The 19,049-nt window shown below is 49.1% G+C and overlaps 1 protein-coding gene across 1 annotated transcript in view; it reads right to left on the reverse strand.

The window, feature by feature from the left end:
- The window catches only part of PACS2 (phosphofurin acidic cluster sorting protein 2), a gene marked incomplete at its 5' end in the record, with an annotated part of 45,175 nt that extends 26,745 nt beyond the window's left edge, over positions 1 to 18,430 (reverse strand). The window contains 10 exons of the mRNA XM_010141270.1: positions 649 to 723; positions 1,434 to 1,524; positions 3,196 to 3,353; positions 4,629 to 4,688; positions 6,233 to 6,313; positions 7,065 to 7,138; positions 8,155 to 8,317; positions 10,327 to 10,452; positions 15,011 to 15,100; positions 18,304 to 18,430. Of these exons, the coding sequence (XP_010139572.1) occupies positions 649 to 723; positions 1,434 to 1,524; positions 3,196 to 3,353; positions 4,629 to 4,688; positions 6,233 to 6,313; positions 7,065 to 7,138; positions 8,155 to 8,317; positions 10,327 to 10,452; positions 15,011 to 15,100; positions 18,304 to 18,430 (1,045 nt within the window). The remainder of the gene's footprint in view (positions 1 to 648; positions 724 to 1,433; positions 1,525 to 3,195; positions 3,354 to 4,628; positions 4,689 to 6,232; positions 6,314 to 7,064; positions 7,139 to 8,154; positions 8,318 to 10,326; positions 10,453 to 15,010; positions 15,101 to 18,303) is intronic.
- Between the last annotated feature and the right edge of the window lie 619 nt (positions 18,431 to 19,049).

Consider the following 19,049-nt stretch of genomic DNA (forward strand, 5'->3'; position numbering starts at 1 on the left):
CCACAAGGGCTGGCAGAAGACGCCCCAGCTTAGCTCTAGCTGGGGCACACTCAGCCTGCTCCTTCCAGACATGCCACTCACTGCCCGAAAGCCCGATACTGGCTATCTGGGGCTACCAGTTCCCAGTTCTGCCTCAGGAGGGAGCTGGAGGTAGGAAAGGTGTGCAGATACGCTATTTGGAACAAGCACTGTCCCAGCTCAAAGCAGAGAAAGACACATGAGAAGTGTTACAAACTGCACACCCCCAGTACAGCAACTTGAGCTTCGGGATTTTTACCTAAGGACAGCTTGATTTCTGCCAATTCAGCTTTAATACTTCTGTCTGATAAAATGGAACAGCCCCAAGAATACTTCTCAGGACAATACACACTCTCAGTGGCATGCTCTGGGCCAGCCTTCCTCAAACCAGAGAAAAGCTGTTTAGACAGAAGGCCATGTAAAGCATTTCAGTTTTCAAAGACTCAAAGACAAGAACCTCCAACAACCGGGATCAGGAGGAGAGCTCAGCTTTATGCTCGCTGCAGCTAGTGTTACCTGCAGAAGTTGTGTTGCACATGCAGCTATATGGATGGACAGACACACGCCACAGAAAGCAGTTCCTGGCTGATACTGCCAGGAGGAATGTTAACAAAGGCATTTTCAACTTACATAAGAGACAGTGTCAGAAATACTGTCGCCCGCGTGTTTGGTTCCAAGACTCTTTGTCTTTTCAGGCACTTCCACCTGCTTGAGAGGAGAAAAATCATGAGGAGGGACGGCACCAGCAGTTTCCAGCGCACTCTCTGGATCAGGCTGTTCAGAAGACCACGCTTCTCCGCTTAGACACTGCACAGCTCTGCAGGATGACCAGGAGAGCTTCCTGGTCACACCAAGAGCAAACACATCAGCATGGGATGTGGCAAAGCGGCAGCCGATGCACAATACACAGCAGAGGCAAGAAAGTGCCCTGGAACGGGACTGATACTTTGTGTGCCTAATCCACGAGGGGATGGAAACGGGAGTGAGCTGCCCCTCAGCGTTGGCTCCCAGGCTCCATGAAAAGCATCCCAACAAGAGTAAGGTAAAGCTTCCCGCAAACAATGCCAAGGAGTCCCTAGAAGTCCCAGGGAATTTCTCCCATCAGGCAGCCATTTCAGGAATATGGAGCTGTTCACACCATTAGCAAGTATTCAATACACAACCTGAAGACATCCCCTTGAGTTAATCAGTATGTGCTTTAAAAAACAAACTACAAAGCCCCACCAAAAAAACCCCCTCAGAAACGCCCACCGAAACCCCCAAAACAATAACCATGTTTTCTGCCAAAACCAATCTCCGCATCCGAGCCTGTGGAGGAGGTCAGAGTGGGTGCTTTAATTCACACAGGCAAATGGAGACAGCGTAGCTCCGCTGTACTTCCTGCAGAGAGATAACCTTCTTGAAGTGTGACTTACAGGACTTGATGGCTCTCTCTGGCTCCTGATGCTGTGGATGCTACCAATTTCTGTCTGAGAGCTGGAGTGTGACAGTCCTTCAAAATAAGGTCTGAATAAGGAAAGCAAAAACAGTTTCTTAACAACAACATTAACTGGGAAAGTCCATCACGTTCACGGCAAAGTAACCTGAGTGTTCCCAGGGTGTCTTACTGCTCCCCAGCAGTTCCAGAAAGTTTATAGGCAACTTTTGAAAGGAGAGAGGGGTTTCTAGGACAGCGAGCAGAGTTACCACCCCTCACCAGTTCTCTGTTTCTGCGGTAAGCAAGCCTTGGTGCTAATAGGCATTTTAGTTCCAGCCTGCATCTGGATTTGGCTGCCAGCCCTGGGATCCAATTACCCGTTTACTCAGTAAGATAAGGGAGTGCGTACAATCAGATGGTGCTTCCATGTAAAAAAGGCAGCTCATCACAGCAGGCTACAAGATCAATTACAATTTAAGGAACAGATTTTGTTGTTGCAGGAAAATCCTGCCTACAAGCATCAGCATTTATCACATCCCTTTCAAGACAGGAACACAAAAATTGGACGCAGCAAACCTCGAAGTGACTCCTCACACAGTAAATTCTTATCCAGCAATCACGTAGCCCAGGACAGTTAGCTCCTCAGCTCCAGGGCACAAGACACCAGCTCTCCGCGCCTACAGCCAAAGCAGCGGCTCATCACAACACATCCACTTTCAAATCTCTTCAAGGCAGGGCCTACCAACTGGCAATCTGTCGGATCAAGCTCCAAACACCTTTCTAAGCCTCTAGTCCCACCACTTACACCGCTGCCCCCATCTATCCTCGACATCTGCCAATAGGAAACAAGCCATTCCAGACTCAGAACCTATTCTTAGCCCAACTAGGTTGTTCTGCATTAGGATATTATGACACCTGGTAATTAGCTGGCATTTAGCAGCTACTGAACTGGCCAACTGCAGCGGTTGGCTTTGCTCCTTTCAGAGCCATCACAACGTGAAGGCCTGAGCATTCAACCACCTGTCAAGCCAGAAGCACGAGCGCGGCTCAGTCTCATGTTTTCAGTCTTTATTCAGCAGGCTTGTGACACAGCTCTGCTAGCCTTGGGTTCTGCAGCTGCTCGAGACCTTGAGCCAGCTCAGCTCCACAGTGCTGTGATTGCCCATACGTCAGTGCCCACAAAAGCCGGTTCAGAATGCGCTTGCACATACCTATGTGTGCTGCAGTTAGTCACCTTGGGCCCAGCAGAACTCCTTTGTTTCCCACAGTTCTAATTCCTTAATTCCTGTGAAGACTCCACACAGGGTCTTACCAGCTTTTCCAGAGAGCCACAGCCTGCCTTGGCCAGCCCTGCCTCTACCTCTGCAGCTTCCAACCACCTGCAGCTTCTCCTCCTGCCCTAGCACAGATTTCCTGGCTGTTTCTAGCACCTCTTCAACATCCCTGTGTTTGGTTCAACTCTACCACCTGCCTGCCAGCAATTCCTACCCTTCTGCTCATGAGGCAGTGCAGACAGAACATCTGCAAAGGGAAGAAGGAAGAAACGAGACTGAAAGGAAGTTAGACCCTCTCCACACACACACGCAGCCCCCTCTCCCAGCTCACAAGCAGTCATTCACACTGTAACGCTCATTAGGGCTCTGACAGCAGGTTAAGAGGGGAGAAAACCCAGGATGGAGGGGTGGGAATAGAACCATCTAATCTCTGCTGGCACCGCACGTGGTCTCTCTCTGGCCCAGCACTAGCCACCCCACACTTACTTTAACTTTGGCTTCGGAGTGCTCAAGACACTGTCGTCATCCTCCATTTCTGGCCCGCTGTCACTGGGGTTCTCTATATCCAGCGTGTCATACAGAAGGTCCAAGTCCTCCTCTACCTCTGGAACATGCTCTGCTGGGTCCTGCTCTGAATCCAGAACCTACACACAGGACCAACAGAAGCATCACTGACTCTGCTGGGAGCCAGATGGATCCTACATCACCTGAGCTCGCCCCAGCACTGGAACACACCAGCGTGGGGAATAAGATTCTGTTCCTAGTGCAAGGACACCACATCCAACAGAAACATTAAGTGTATGTGAAACGCTTGTTTTGGGTCAGGCTTGTCAGTGCCTGGTTAAGTGGGAGTCACCTGCTAGACTAAACATCTGTGATCAAACTGGTAACCATAGATTATATGTCCATTACTCAACCACCATTCTATAGACAAGGCTTTAAAAAGGCCCCTCAAGGAGTCCCCATTTTCTCACAGGCAGCACAGAAACACAGTACTCCCAACAGCGTAACCCATCCTGGCTTTCACCGGAGGGGTTGCCATGACTCCTGACTTGTTACCCAAGCAGGCGAAATGACAAAAGTGTCCACAGGAGGAGCCTGAGACTGGACAAGAATCAGCTGCCACCCACACGCAGAGAACCAGATACCTCACACAGAACTTCCACGGGCTGCTTCACACGCACACCGGAGTCAGCAAGCTGCTGCGCACAGTTCAGCGTTTTGAGTGGCAGCTCCAGCAAAGCAGCAGCTCAGCTGGCTGAGACCTCCGCTATGGGTGCTGACTCCGCTGAGCTAACTTGGGAAGAGCAGCAAAGCTCACAGGACTGTTTGGAAGCGTGAGGAAGCACGAGGAGTTACTCACTCTTTACCAGTAGCCACGAAACCAGCGCACAGCCACACAGCCAATTGAGATGTCAACGGTTTTTATATTAATACTTCACGTTAACACGGGTTTCTTGGATTCTGGATCTCTTTCATTTTCAGCGCTGACCAGACAGCTGACTCCCCTGTGGATCTGCGTTACCTGTCCAAGTTTTTCATGTCTTGCCTGGCAGTTCTAGTAAGATGATCAAACAGGCTGGGATTTAACTTCACAAGCAAGATACACTGTAGGCTACTCGCCTTTGAAGGGGTCAAAGCTAATTTCAGAGCAGTCTGCAGAACTAATGGGTATGCACATGGCTGCCAAAATCTGCTTTTGATACAGCTTGATCTAGAAAATGTCTGATGACATTTCCAAGTTGGCCCTCAAGCCTCCATGCAAGGCCAGGGTGTAAGGAAAGATCACACCCGCTGCAGTCTTGAAAACAAAATCGAGGGAACTAGGGGGAAACAGGAGTGTCCTGAAAACTAAAGCAAGATGCACCAAGCAGAGGGCAACACACAAGACCGGGAGGCTTACAGAATGTATCACTTACCTCGTCAGACACTTTAAACCTCTTCAGCAACGCCACAACCTTCTGTTTGAAGTTTTGTTGCTGCAAGTCAAAGACACTTTTACATAAGTAAAGCGTTAAGTGAACTGTATTCTCACAGCCTGCAAGGAGCCCAGGCATATCTGACACTGGTGCTCTAGCTGCTGCTTCCAATCAAGCAACTCCCGGCACCACAAACCCAGTCTCTGCTCTTCTTACTGTTGAGATCAGCTCTTCCACACCTAGGATACTTTCTTCCCTGCATTGCAAAACCAGGCCCCACTCCAAGCGTTATGGATTTTCCGGCCCTGATGGACAGCACACCACTCCTGGCTGGACACACAGTGGGTAACAAATCCTTTTCCCTGCCAGACCACCTCCTCTACCCATTTGATGTATTTCTGGCAAAAAGTTGTGGGACTTGTCCTTAGCACTTGCCTATCAGAAAAATGCCGAGTCTGATATCTCTAGATCCTGGACACAGCGGGCACCAAGTCCAAAACACGTCAAACGGCCTCACTTCCTCTGTGTTTACGTGCCCCCACGAGCTATCTCTCTCGCAGGACCAAGCAGCTGAGATGCACCATGAGCTGCCCAGCTTTTGTCTGCCACTGACCTACTTAATTTGCACACTGAAGGAAAGGAAGATGAGAAGGGCCCAGGCATGAGTGCTGGCACAGAGCGCTTGAGGTGGCACCCCTGTAGCGGGAGGATATGGCTGGCACCAAGCCACACTTGGGCAAAGAACACGGCTCATTTGCTGGCTCTCCTGTATCTCACATGAGCTTGAAAACAATACTAAGGACACCAAGGATATGAACGAGCATACTCCTGGTCTCAGAGAAGATCTTCTCAGTATCAGATTCAGGTCAAAATCGGGTTTCTCTCAGACCTTTTCAGAGCATGGATTTCAGAAATAGCCTCCCAGCAGGTACAGTGATCTCCAAACTTACTAAGGCCAGAGAGAAATCTAGCCCACCCTGGTGATTGAGTAACTGTCACCGCAGACATGCATAGACACTTGTGTAAGCAGAAAGCTGCATTATGGCGTGGTCAAGCCCAAGTCGCTGCTCCACAGAGAAGCGCAGCTTTGCGGCCATACGCATGCTTGTTGTGCGAGGATGGACAGCTGCATGCACCTTGCCAAAGCTTTCAATATCCAGCTACTTCTTTTGCCTCAGCACCACATGCGTCACCTCAGGTTCATCTGTCAAGCTCCAGCCCCTGACTGAGCTACTTCATTTTGAAACTTTCCCACTGGCCTCTCCCATGCAGAGCACAAACAGAAGAGCTTTTCTTCACTTAAAGCTGCTTTCAGGACTTGCATGAGCATGGATCCTGCATTGGCTTCTTTGTGGGGGTGGAATTTCATACACTTACATGATTTTGGGAGCTCCTTAACCTAGCAGCTGAAGGACACTCAAGACAGCACATAACACAACACCCTGGATGGCCCCACTCCCTGAACTGGGCTCTTCACATGCTGTGACCATGCCCCACAAGCTCTCTGCTGGGCCAGCCCATCTAGTACTGCTGCTCCGTAAGCCACATGCACTGCGCGTCCTGGCCAAACCCCATCAGTGTTAGTAAAACTAATTTCCACCGACCCTGGTTATGGACGTCGTTCTTACTATCGATCTCCGCTGCTTCTTGGGCTTCCCCAGCTCGTACTCATCATCATCCAAATCCTGAACAGAAAGAGGATTCCTGTGTTACCTTTGTCATTTGGGGACACACACGGACATTTAAGTGCTAAAAATGTTCCCTCTATGAAGATGAACCAGCTGCTCTGTCTCTCAGCATCTGCCTTAATTGCAGTCATGACAGCAGAGGGAAAAGGAAGTGAACCAGGTCTGCAGAGAGCCAGGAATAAGAGCTTGGAGAAACTCAACAGCCCTAGTTTTACATTCAACGAGAGCAAGGATAGGCACAGCCCCATAGCTCAGTGGGTTCCTCTCTCAGTACCCTCCAAGAAGTGGAAGGCAGGTGATGCCAGAGTCTGAAGGCAAATAGGAACCAAACTCAAAAGCATCTCACATCTAGCCAGGGGGTTCTCCATAATATCTTGCAGAAGGTATTCGAGACTAATGATTGACTCAGATCCCACCGGTCCTTTAATCACAGCTGGGCTCTTCGAATCCAGTCAGCATTACAGAATCAATCAACTGATGCCTTGACCATTAGGCAGTGAAACACACAAGGACAGTAATGTTTCAGTGTTAAAAGGGAGCTGGAGTTCGAACACGTGAACAGATAAATCACAACATCGTGGAAGAAATGAGTTACTGTGCAGGCCTTCTGCCACTGCAGCTAGACACTTGGTGACAGTCTCACACTGTCATAGTCTAAAGAAATAGGCTTTTAGTTTCAAGCACAAGCTTGAGAGTGTGCATGCTCTACTGAAGCTCTCGCAGGGAGAAGCCATGCCCTAAACAGTACCTGGCCCTGTACAGCATCATCACTGGCCTCCTGCTCAGAAGAGAAGCTCTCGTACTCTTCCTCGGAATAGTTGTCTGAAAGGAAAGGAAAGAGGGGAGAGATCCTGTGAAACTCCTTTAAAGGTGAGACAGTCTCATCTCAGGAGCAGAGGTGGCCAACTAACAGTCATACATCAAGAAAGGAAGCATGCAAGGAGATGCCTGCTGGTTTGTCTTCCTTCTGTGCTACAACCAGTAAGATGGGAACTGCCTGGAGGTAAGGAACAAGGAGAAACACATCTAATAGGAAGCAAGAGGCAGCACACAGATAAGACTCCTTGAGACACCACCCCCTTCTACCCTGGAAAGAGCTACCTGGTAGACAGCAACAAGGAAAGAGTTTTCTCCTCAAGGGAAATTACTTTCCCCCTAAAATGGGCATAACTGGCTTAAAGGACCAAGTAAGACATGCCAGGAGAGTCTAAATCCTTTACGGGAATGATGCTTCAGGTGAGCTGCCTGGCCTCAGGCAACAACACCCAAGCACCTGCATGCACTACCTTCAACAGGCCACTCTTCTAGCAGCGAGCAGAAGGCTGGGACCACATAAAAAGACTGTCACAAGCAGAAACCAAGTGACTTCCCTCTACAGTGCACATCAACACAGATTTATACTCATCAAACCAGGCCACAGCAAAACATGTTGCAGGTTTGCAGGGCTCATCTAAGATAACGAGATTTATTGTAGAATACTCAGAAGAAAAAGAAGTTGGAAGAACAGCTTAAACGTGCATCTCCTGAACACAACACTGTCAGCCAGGTTCTCGACACGCCCACCAGTAACGCTGGAAGAGTGCTGGTGAAAACACAGCTAATTCTCGCTGGATGGCTCAGGCCTGGTGTGACATGCAGGAGAAGCTGTGACAACTCAACCGCCACTCGTGTCACACTCCCTGCTCACACAGTGGATTTTCTTGCATTAACCAGTTAGACACAGCAACTTGTGCAACCCAGTTCTCATTTGTTGCGGGAAGCACCTAAGCCCAGGTGAGGTTTAACTCCAGCTAGGTCAGGTAGACACTGGTCCTCAGAGCAGGTGGTTGTGCCCTTACCTGTAGACTTGATTTTTTGGCTGGCCTGCATAGTGCTGTCTTCATGGTCAATGGGCTGACTTGACAAGGAGAAGATCCAGATTTCTGCTACCTTCACTGCAGCCTCTTTGATGTTGCTGAAAAGGCTCAGAACCTGGCCACCTTCTGTTGGGTGCTGCATGACCTGGCACAGAAATGAAGTGGTAGAAATCTGCATTTACATGTATTTACGCTTGCATACTACAGGAGTTATTTACGTTAGACTTATTCCACGTTTCCAAGTACAGAAGCAAGCCAATGCTCTGCAACTGCGGAAGCCACCAACCCTGCCACTGCAGGCAATACTCAAGGCTAGTTGAGAGTCTGACTCCTAACGGAAGTGATGGAAGGGAAGAAAAAGTGATCTGAGCTTGACGGCTCATTAGCTCTTCCCTGAAGCACAATATTACTACGTATTTGCTTCCACAGCACAGTACTGATGTGAATTAAAGTTACTAACCTTCTGAACACCTAATTAAGGAACCTAATTTTGTGTTAAAGCCCAGCAAAAGAACCAGTAAAGGCAAAAATTCTCGGTGAGATACGAATGCAAAGTGCTTCCTAAAGCAAAAATCCCTGCTCCAGAGAGCTGGCACCTCCATCTCAGAGGACCCGGCCACCCCAGGGTAACAAAGCAGTGGGTCACAAAGAACAAGACAGTGGTGGAGGCAGAGAGACATCTCGGTGTGGGTTTCTCCTTCCTTTGCCGATCACAGGGCTCTTACATTCTTCTCTTGCCCCACCGGAGTCAGAAAGCGCTTCCCTACTATGCCAGGCTGCTTTGGCAGCTCCTCGCGTTACTTTAAAAAGACCTGAGCTGATGAGTAACATATGCCCCCTGCTCTTAAACTCTGCTCAGACTCACAACTCCAATTCATCGCTTTGTTTCAACAGCGAAGAGAACTTATTTTCAATTATTTAAACCGTCGAGAAATGCGTCGGTGCTGTTGAAGGGTCATCACAGCATAAGCCGCAAAGGGGAGGCAGGGGGCAGCTGGTAAAAGTTGTTCTCCTGAGGTGTGCCATTTCAGACGTATTCCAGATGAGCTGCAGAGGAACTATTTCCTAACCCAGCAAACCTTTGCAAATGTTTGCCCTTCTAACCTCAGTCAGCTGACATTACCAAGAGACATAAGAAAAACCACACGCTGCCGCAGCAACCGTCCAACGCTCAGAAGTTCACTGATGGGTCTAATTAGCAGGCCCACATGTTTTCTGCCTTACAGCACTATTTCATTTCTAGTTCTTAATCAAACCCAGCACAGGAAAAATGTCAGCTACACCACCACAGATCAGAATTTGGCCAGTTGGAATGGGGAGTTCACTGTTTACTGCAAGTAAACTCACACACCAGGAGTGGTATTTGTAACGAATTATTTAACAACTCGCCGCAGCATAACACCAGCTGACTTTGGAAGTGATTTGTTGACAGAATGAAGTCTGACGAAAAATACTGGTGTTAAGCTGAACTCGCTACCACTAAGCACATCTCTAAATACTTACAAAAAGTAGAGATTATACAGGGCACGAAATAACGAAGCATGGAGCTAAGCTGTTCAGAAAGCCTTAGTGAATAATTTATCCATAATTGATTCCAGCATTAATTTTCAGATGTAAATCTGAAAAATTTTCAGATGTAAATCTGAAAATTCTGTAATTTACCTCTCTCAAAAGAGCTCCAAGTAAATTACCAACAGCCATAAAATAAGAATTGCAAAGGGTGTTTCAAGCAAAATAAGAGAACCTACTTGATCCCGAACTCTCATACAGTGGGCACAGAGCAGCACACCAAATCTTGCTTTAAGTTTAACATTTCTTAGGGTTGCAAGGCTTGCCTGAGGAACCTTAGTCTGTCCTGTTCTGCACTTCTGATCTGGACCCAAGTCTAAAAAAACCACACAATGACAAAACCTTCACAAGGTAATAAACTCATCTTGTGAACTCTCAAGATAGCGTCCAGAAAATGCCCACTGCTACTGCTCAGTACTAAAGCCCGTTTATAACAGCCCTGTGAATACTGACAACAGGTACTACAACAGCTGTATGAAATCCCATCAGGTACTTCTCGGTGAGGAAAGAGACAACACGAGGTTTAAAGCGAAGGGAAAAAAATCTCCACCTTTTTCAACAGCGATCATGTCAAATGTGGCTCACCTCAGCCATGTTGATAGAGCCCACAGCCAGAGTCTTGTAGCCTAAAATAGTCCGGTTCTTGTACCGCTTCCGCCGCTGCAGCATGATTTGAAGCTTGTTGCCTTCTCTCTTCAAGAAGTGAGGGTACTGCAGGTGGAAACACCATGGAAAAGTTTATTAGGTCTCTTGACGTTATCTCCCAGGCTGCCCGCTTCACCAGCAAACTCCAGTCCTAGGGACTAACCCCAGGGCTTTTAGCAGTGCCTACACCTAGCTCGCACTCTGGGCAATCGTCTTTATCTCTGCCCAAACAGCTCAGCTTCAGGCTCTCGCTTCCCCCGCCAAGCACACTGGAAGCACCATCCAGGGGAGCTGTTCAGTTTGGGAAGGGCTGAGCTCAAGCTCAGTTCCAGAGGGATAAGCCATCTCCAGGAGATCCTTCCCCCAACAGCTAAAAGGAGGCTGCCCAGAAGTGAGGTCCCAAAGGTGTCACCTGGGGCACGGGCTGCTCCAGCACAAACAGTGGGCAGCATACAGCAGCAGGGACGGCCCTGGTCCCCCACACTCTCGGCAGGACACTGCCTTCCCTCTAGCACAAGGACACTCGCCAGTGTTGGACCCTCTGCTGCACAGGTTTAAGAGCCCGCTGTGCTCTGAATGGCAAGCAAAGAGCAGCACAGCTATGAAGAGACCAAGGATTTGCCAATGCCTCTTTTGCTAAACACGAAGACCTATGTGGTCATGCAATGATTCTTTCCAGGAGACTGCTCTCTCCTTAAGGAACCCAGCTCTTGCAACTGTCACTCAACTGGTGAGCAACATACATTTCTATTGCTCAATGTGATTGTAAGTGAAGTCAAGAAAAACCCTGTCCTACTGCCAGGCTACGTGGCAAAGCCATAAATCCTTCCAAGACACGTTCCATACAAGAAAACACATTTGTTTATACATCTCCCAAAATGCTCCCCAAGAACAGAGAGGCTGTGAAGCCAAGCAGAGACTATTTAGGGAATGGCTGATTTAATGGCTGTTTAGGGTTAGGGGTCTACCTGTGCCTTCTCCGCTTGTCCTGCTCCTCTGCACAGTTATCAGTGCAGCCAGATCCTGCTTTCTGCCGGGACACTCAGAGCGCTGAGAGTCCCCAGGGCCCAGCTCACCGGCTGTGGGAGGAGGAAGCCATGCAATGGAAGAGCAATCTTCAAGAAAAGATGCAGCAGCACCTTCACCAGTCTCATCTCATGAGCAGAGGTGAGCGGGACACATGTTCCAAGTGTACATAAGACCTAGCACTAAGTGATCTCAGACAGAACCTAATTGCAGGGATCTCAAACAGGACATTCCCAAGCGAAGAATTCCCATTCTCTTGCAGGCAAGACCTAGATCTTTGGGTTTTTTCCTTACCACATCATTAAAATCACATCCTGCTGATCAAAACACTTGATAAATACAAATGTTGAGCACCACCAGAAACCCCAGGATATTAATTTGCAGTCCAGAGCAAGCCTGACTGCTAGATAGCGGGCTGGGAGCAGCGGCCACACAATCAAGCGGAATACTAATTAACCAATTGCTCTGCAAGGACAAGACCAACAAGGAAGCAGCTCTGCAGAGGAGAAGAACAGCAGTCCATGGAATTAAAAGAAACCTCAAAACACACATGCATCCAGGCACAAAGGGAGCCTGGGACTTCACAGACATGCAATATCCCTAAACAAGGATGGAAAAAAGTTATTGGGGGAAGGGACAAGTGGGGCTCAAAGAGCCAGAGGCACCTCTTGCATTCAAATCTACCATCTCCTTGTCTCTGGGGCCCTTCTGTGTGTTGGAAAGGCAGCAGGAGAGAGGGATCCTCTGCTCTCAAAGCACTCTGGTAACACCAAGGCCGCTTAAGTACAAGCCTGCAGCTGAAGTCCAAAGTCACACTTGGTCTCAGGCCAACTTGATTTCAACGTGTACAGTTTTCAGGGGTTAAACTGGACAGCTCGGGTCCATCCATGTGCAAGGACTTTTTTTTTCCAAACGTGTTTTGCCTGATCACCTCTGATGAGCATTCACAGAGATGACAAAATAAAGGCACAGCGAGACTCAGGCCAGGCAGCCCCTCTGTGTTAAAAGCAAGAATAAAAGCTGAGCCATTTTCATAGCTCAGACAAGCTATTTTTAACACGAGCCATGGTGTTATCAACTCCACAGTACGGTTTTGACCAAAAGTTTTCAGTAATTGTCAGTGCAAGACAGAAATTAGAGAGGAGATCAGTTTGGCTCAAGGCATTTGAAAACAAGACAAGAGGAAGTACCCCAAGGCACCTCTGAGGGGTGACAAGAGGGAGCCACCACACACACCAGAACAGCAAGGGTCAGGGCAAGACATTCTTTCTGAAGTCTTGGTGATGTAATCCCTTCCATCTGGAAAGGTTTATTAGATCAAACTCAGCAAAGAAGTGCTCCAGAGAGCTGAAACATTGTGCTTGAAATATCTGGGGAATTTCACTTGATCCCGTGAAACCCACGGAGGGTCAGGAGAACGAGGCATTCTAGCAGTACGGGTGATGTTAATCACCTGGCAGAAAGGCTACCCCGGTCTAGCCCTAGCTGGCAAGGTAAACCAGGATCTGACACACCACTAACTCCAGCCTCACCCCAGCTGCATAAAAGCGCAACAGGAAACTCCTCCCTTCTGTCTGAGCTGAGGGCTGCCAGACACAATGGGCTGCTGGCTATTGTGCCAGCCTGCGCTGTCACCTTTCTAGCTTAGCTCTGACAAGGAAACGCTCTGGGCAAGGGACAGGATTTTCACTCAGGAGAAGCAGCTGAGAAGGCAATGACTGAAGATACAAGGGGCTGCAAATCCAGACAGCCAGCACAAGGCAAGGCATACAGTTTGAAGAACTGCCAGTACAATATGGAGATACGGGCTGCTGCAAGACACTGAGACCTCCTTGTGCTGCGACATCCACATACTTTTACTTAGCAGCCCATCACCACTCTCAGATATATCCCAGGCACTAAATACAGCCTGTATCTGGCCGCAGTTGTTAGTTAGGAGTAGCTTCCAGCCATTGTGAAATTAGAAAACAATAAAATCTGTCAAAAATCCTGCTGTGCCCTTTCAGGACGGCTCCCCGCCTTACTGCATCCAAGACCACCAATCCTTCCTGCAGCCAGAGACCAGCAGCACACCTCTGCATCAAGCTTGCTCACCTCTTCTGAAGGCTCAGTGTCACAGCCATCACTCTCCCCTATTCTGGCTCAATTCCCAGCCCCTTCAGAGGAAATCGAGTTTAAGGCAATGCTCTGTGTCCTGCTGCAGCACTGCTCCAATTCCCAGAAGAACAAACCATATTCCCAGCTAATTCCTAAGAGATCTGCAGAAATATTTGCTCTTTGCTGCCACAGGGAGACTTGCCTCACCTTACAGCTCTGCTCCCAACCACAGGAAAGCTGCAGTCCCAGGACCCAAGAATTCATATTCCTGGCACGTGGCTTTGTTACTCCTGTTCACAAGAGGAGATGCAATGCTGCAGCAGTTAACCCAGCCTGTGGACTGCACCAGGACAGAACCAGAAGCATCAGCCATCTGTCCATCTGCCTAGGCAGCTCCAGGGTTATCACCCATCTGCAAGGAAATCTTACCTGCTTCAAGTCTGCGCAGGTCTGAGCAGCAACCAGTCTCTCTCACATCATCACTTGAGCCTTTCTCCTTACCAGATCAAATTCCTGACTTCAAGATCTAACCAACAGTACCAAAACACAGATAATCCAGACTGAGCTTCCGAGCATCGTTCTGGCTCTGCTCTGTGCATGCAGGATCCTCCCTCTTCCTTACCGCAAGCCAGCCTCTCTTTACCTTATTTCCCTGCTCAGGAGGTAGCACCAGGGCAGCATGCTTTGAGGAAAAGAGGAACCAACAGAGTTGCTCCAATTCCCAGCTATTCCTGTGACTTTAGAGCCAGGAGTAACTGCCTGCATACTGCTCCTGCTTCCACAAATGGTGCCTCCCTTGGCAGCTCCAAATTGAAGGTTCACCCGTCCTATTGCTACTGCTACCTTCCGACAGCCTGACACTCCGCACCACCCACTGTGGCTGCCAGGCTTCAGCGCCCGTTCACAAGGCAAGCCACAAAAGGCAAAGAGCAGCCAGCCTGCTCCACTCGAGGTTCTGCCACAGCCATAACACGAAGAGGACAGGCTGCAGCCAAGTCCTCATGTTCCTGGGCTCCAAACACAGGATGCACCACTAGGAAGGTCCCCTAACACTGCAAAGCAGCACCCCGCTGCAGGCCCTCAATGCGGAGAGACAATTCAGATGAATTTGTGGTGGTGTGCCAAGGACATGCTAAATACAGCTAGTGTCTAACTTCCTGTTCCCCCAGACAAGTCAGGATTAGAGAGCTGCCTTCCATGACACAGGGTTGGTCCCAGAAACAATTCTAAGGGTTTATACAGCAGCTTTCCTAGTGGGCTTCCCCCTCTCCAATCCTGGAAGTCTCTGGACCATTTTTGCTCAAATTTCCCACAGCTGACTGCCCAGAGACAAGCCAAAAGTGCACAGATTGCTGTGCAAAATTGGCTGGGACTGCCTTAAGCGCAGGCACCTCCAGCAGCACTAGAAGGATCTTCATCTCAGAGCCACAACGCACCTCTGCTCACTGCAAAGCAGCAAGTCCAGCAAGCACACATGGCCCAAGGCCACAGCCCAGCTCACCTGCAGCGAGAAGGTCAGTGCAAGCTCCGTCTCCACATGTCCACTCGGAGGCAATACAATCTCGTGAGACCGCAGGATGCGCTTGGAACCCTGTACAGAAACAAAGCCCAGCAGGTGAATTCCCCAGAAGCCAGCCCTTACACCCCACCCCGGTTACTGAAAACTGGGAAACTTTGTCAGTGACTACCACAGAGAAAGAACGAATGGGTCTGACCTTGCACTTCCATGAAATATTAATGAGATGAAAGGGAGATATTTGACTAATAAAGATTTGGGCATATTTATTGTCCCTAACTGCAACAAAGCAGCTTTTGTTCTGCCAAAGCCCATCATTCAAAAGCTGTAAGTCAACCCCCACCCTTCAAGTCCCAGTCTTACGTTTTTACTTCAGCCAATAGGTACGAGGCTCATCATCTCCTGGGTTTGGAGACTGCAGCATCATGCTTAAATCTCCAGCTTTGGCCAAGACAGACCCATCTCGTCTATTTGTGCACACACCCCTCCCTGGGGAAAGTGGAGATTTTAACGTGTTCAAACAATGGCAAGTAGCTGGGGTTATAGAAGAAAAAATCCAAAAATCCACTAAGCACCACAGCGGAGACCGGAGACCTGCCAGTATCAGAGAGCAACTCCGAATCACCACTGAGTTCGGGCTGCTGTACACTAACCGAGGTACTGGGCTGTTTACTGCGTAAGCAATTCGTTTCAGGGAAAACCAGCAGCACAGCACGACAGACTGCTGCCTAGCAAATCTTTCTGCCCTGTTCAAACACAGTGGCAAGTTTCAGAGGTCCCTTGCTCAACGTTCTGCTGAGACTGCAGATCTGGCTGTGTCCCGATGAGCTGATCTCCCAGAAACAAACTGTAGCTTTTAAAGCAGCATCTGGGAAATCAGAGACAGACTCGGGCTGGGTGGAGGGGTAAACACTTCCCAACCGCATCCAACAGAAAATCTGGTCTGCCTGTATCAGCCTCAAATAGCATCCTGAGACGAGAGAGAAGCAGAGACTCATTCACATCCCTTCCTCCCCAAATCCACTGCTCAGGCAGCCAGAGCAAACGCTGTGATTTGCAGCGGTGCCTCAGCTCCTGCAGAACAGAGTGCCGGCTGCTCTGTGGCAGCACTGAGGTGCCCAAGCTCTGGCAGATCAGAAAAGAGACAGCAGAGCGAGGAACCCCCAGGAAAAGCAGCACGCATGCAAGCAAAGCACCACGAGCCTGGCCGCTGGCAACAGCAGCATCTGCTCTGTTGGAGCAAAGCTCCTAATAGCAGCAATCTGGCTTTTCATGTTATGCAACTCGAAATCTAATGAAAGACCAAATATAGCTGCTTTTAAAAGACAGCAGCAGATAAATAGAGCAACAGCTTGGGACATACAGCTGACAGCTCTTTGAACATCTCTGCTCAGGAGCCTGCAAGGAGACGGGGGAAATGCAGGTGAGATGCTCTCATTAGGTCTGAACACAGTCATCCCCTCTGGAAGAGCTCCAGTGCCTTGACACCTCTCTCGCAATTCCCCACAGAAAGGCAGTGAGTCATTGACAGAGACCATAGGGTTGATGATCCAACACCACCAGCCTCAAACAACAGCCATGTCAGAAACCTGAGCGCTGGCAAATTCAGTGTCCCTGAAAGCTTGTCAGCAGCATCATAACCTGCAAGCTATAAAGGGACTTTTAATAACAAGGCTTCAAATCTGCCTGCGTCTGAGAGCTGCGGTGCTACTGACCCACCGTTAAGCAGCACATCACCAAGAAATACGGGGGCTGATCCAGCACAAGTGACACCCAAGTGAGGCACCCTCCGGGACAGCAGTCACTGCAGCTGCTGTCACTTCTGGCTCAACTGGAAGGACAGAGCAAAGGCAAAAGAAGGATGGCCTGGGGATGCGAGCTGCAGCCTGGGACTTGGCAAGTCCTTCTAAGCCTTCCAGTTCCTCAGGGGTCTGCCCTGGTGTAGAACGGACCGCAGAAGTGCTCAGGTCCAGGCAGATCGCAACATGTACCCAGTATAGACAAGGAAGTCACGCATTTTAAAACCACCTCTGGCCCAGCAGGTCTGGGGCAGTATTTCCAACCTTTTCACCGATAAAAACTGTAAGCAGTCAGGCCAGGAAAAGAAAGCTTTGCTCTAGTAAAAGCTACTGAATTCTCCAACCCAAGTCTGACAGGCTCTGCACGTAGGTCATTCACTGACAAGCCTCAGGCCCTTACAGTGATGCATCCACCATCTAGGGAGTACAAACACATGGAAAGCTTTCAGCCCTGATAAGCAGTACCTGACAGCCTGGGAAACCACAGCCATGCTTCTTCTGAGGAACCCATGAACCCAGGTGAGTGAAATGTCCCCGTGCCTTTCTGCATGAGCAACATACAGGGACACATTTCTACCCCAGCTGGACTTCTCATGGAGGTGAGAGATCCTCACCTACACATTCTGGTACTGTAGAGACTTCGCAGGTTCAGTTTCCAAACCAGACTCTGTGTGTGCTCTGACACAGCCAGCTCTCTGCAGGGTTTTTCCTGGCTCTTTGTTCAAAAAGCAGCTGCTTTTCAGCATGGTTAATGGCATTTTTATACTTAGAGGTCTGCCAGGCTTTCACTCGTTAGGTACTTCAGCATCTGCAGCGGTGGAAGCATGTGAGCCAAACTGATGCTGTGACGCACCGTGGAACAGAATTCCCTTCCTTCCCAGCCCACCACCCAGCAGCGTGACCTACATGTAGGCACCTAATTAAACAGCACAACTGCATGCTGTAAAGTGGGTTATTTACCTAGGATGACAGCTGTATTTTGTGGAAACAAATTAAAATGTACAGGCAACCCTACAAATCCACTGACAAGCGCCTGGTTACAGAATGAGCTGGGCTCGATAGCAGAGCAGCCCATCAGCAGAGGAAGGCCCAGACTCCAGACTCCCCCAAACCAGGCCCAAGCTACCAAGACATTCAGCTCTAAAGTGAGCTGAAGCTTATTAGAGAACCAGGCTTGGATTTAGTGACAGCTCAGGAAGAAGAGGTGACATCGTATAATCTGTAAAGAGCATTTTAACATAGAGATAAGCTCATGCTGAATCCTCAGCAAACAGTCTCCGCTTACGACAGTAAAATGCAGTAGGAACACGAGGGAAGGATGAGAAAAGACTCTCCACACGCTCAGAATGCCCTGACGTACTTGGGAAGAAGCCTGTGGCTGCAAGCTGACCCTCACATAGAGGTGAAGCTCAGTTTAGGCATCTGCCAGTATTTTTAGTCAAACAACACATTTAATTCTTAGAACTGAGCAGCAATTACCTGCATTTTGACAGCAATGACCCCAGAAATTAGCTCCTTATCCAATTCCTTTAAGACTACCAGTTTCTTTAATGTCAAGCTGCACAACCTGTAAACAGGAACAGAAGAGAAACGGTTACAGTCATGCCTGAAAGAAAAAGCTCTGAACAGCTTTTACACACAGCAGTATCCCAGTTTGAGGGTGAACAGGCTCCAGACACAAACCACAGACTGATACAGACACAGACAGCAGCAATACATGGAGCCTCCCTGGCTTTTCAGACTGAATTTCCCCAACCTTTCACAAACACAAGGAGGTGGGCAGGAGGGACGTCTCTCTGCTTGGTGCAGACCCATGCCACATCAGAGCGCCTCACAGCATGGACCTCCACCCACCACAGCCTGCGAACTCTTGCTCTGAGTCAGACCAAAAGCTTTAGGGTCAAAGGAATTAAATTCCAGGAATACAAAAGCACTGGGTCAGACTAATTTTAAACTTGTCTACAAAGCTCTCCTAGATCACTGGCTTTTGCAGTTTCAGGCTCCTGACTCCCAAAGATCTCACTCCCACCTCCTCTTGTCAACCCACACATTCTCCTCCTCACCCCCAAAGAGAGGTGCCAGCAAGTGGCTCAGGCATCTCTAATGGGAAATTAAAAAAAAAAAGGACTCCAGCAGTGCCCTCTGGCCCTGGTTCACATGCCACACATAAGCAAGTAACTCACATTCTTCACCCAGGCAATGCCACATCTTTCTGGTTAAAGCTG

The sequence above is a fragment of the Buceros rhinoceros genome, unplaced genomic scaffold (assembly GCF_000710305.1).
Source record: "Buceros rhinoceros silvestris isolate BGI_N320 unplaced genomic scaffold, ASM71030v1 scaffold11790, whole genome shotgun sequence".
Lineage (NCBI taxonomy): Eukaryota > Metazoa > Chordata > Aves > Bucerotiformes > Bucerotidae > Buceros > Buceros rhinoceros.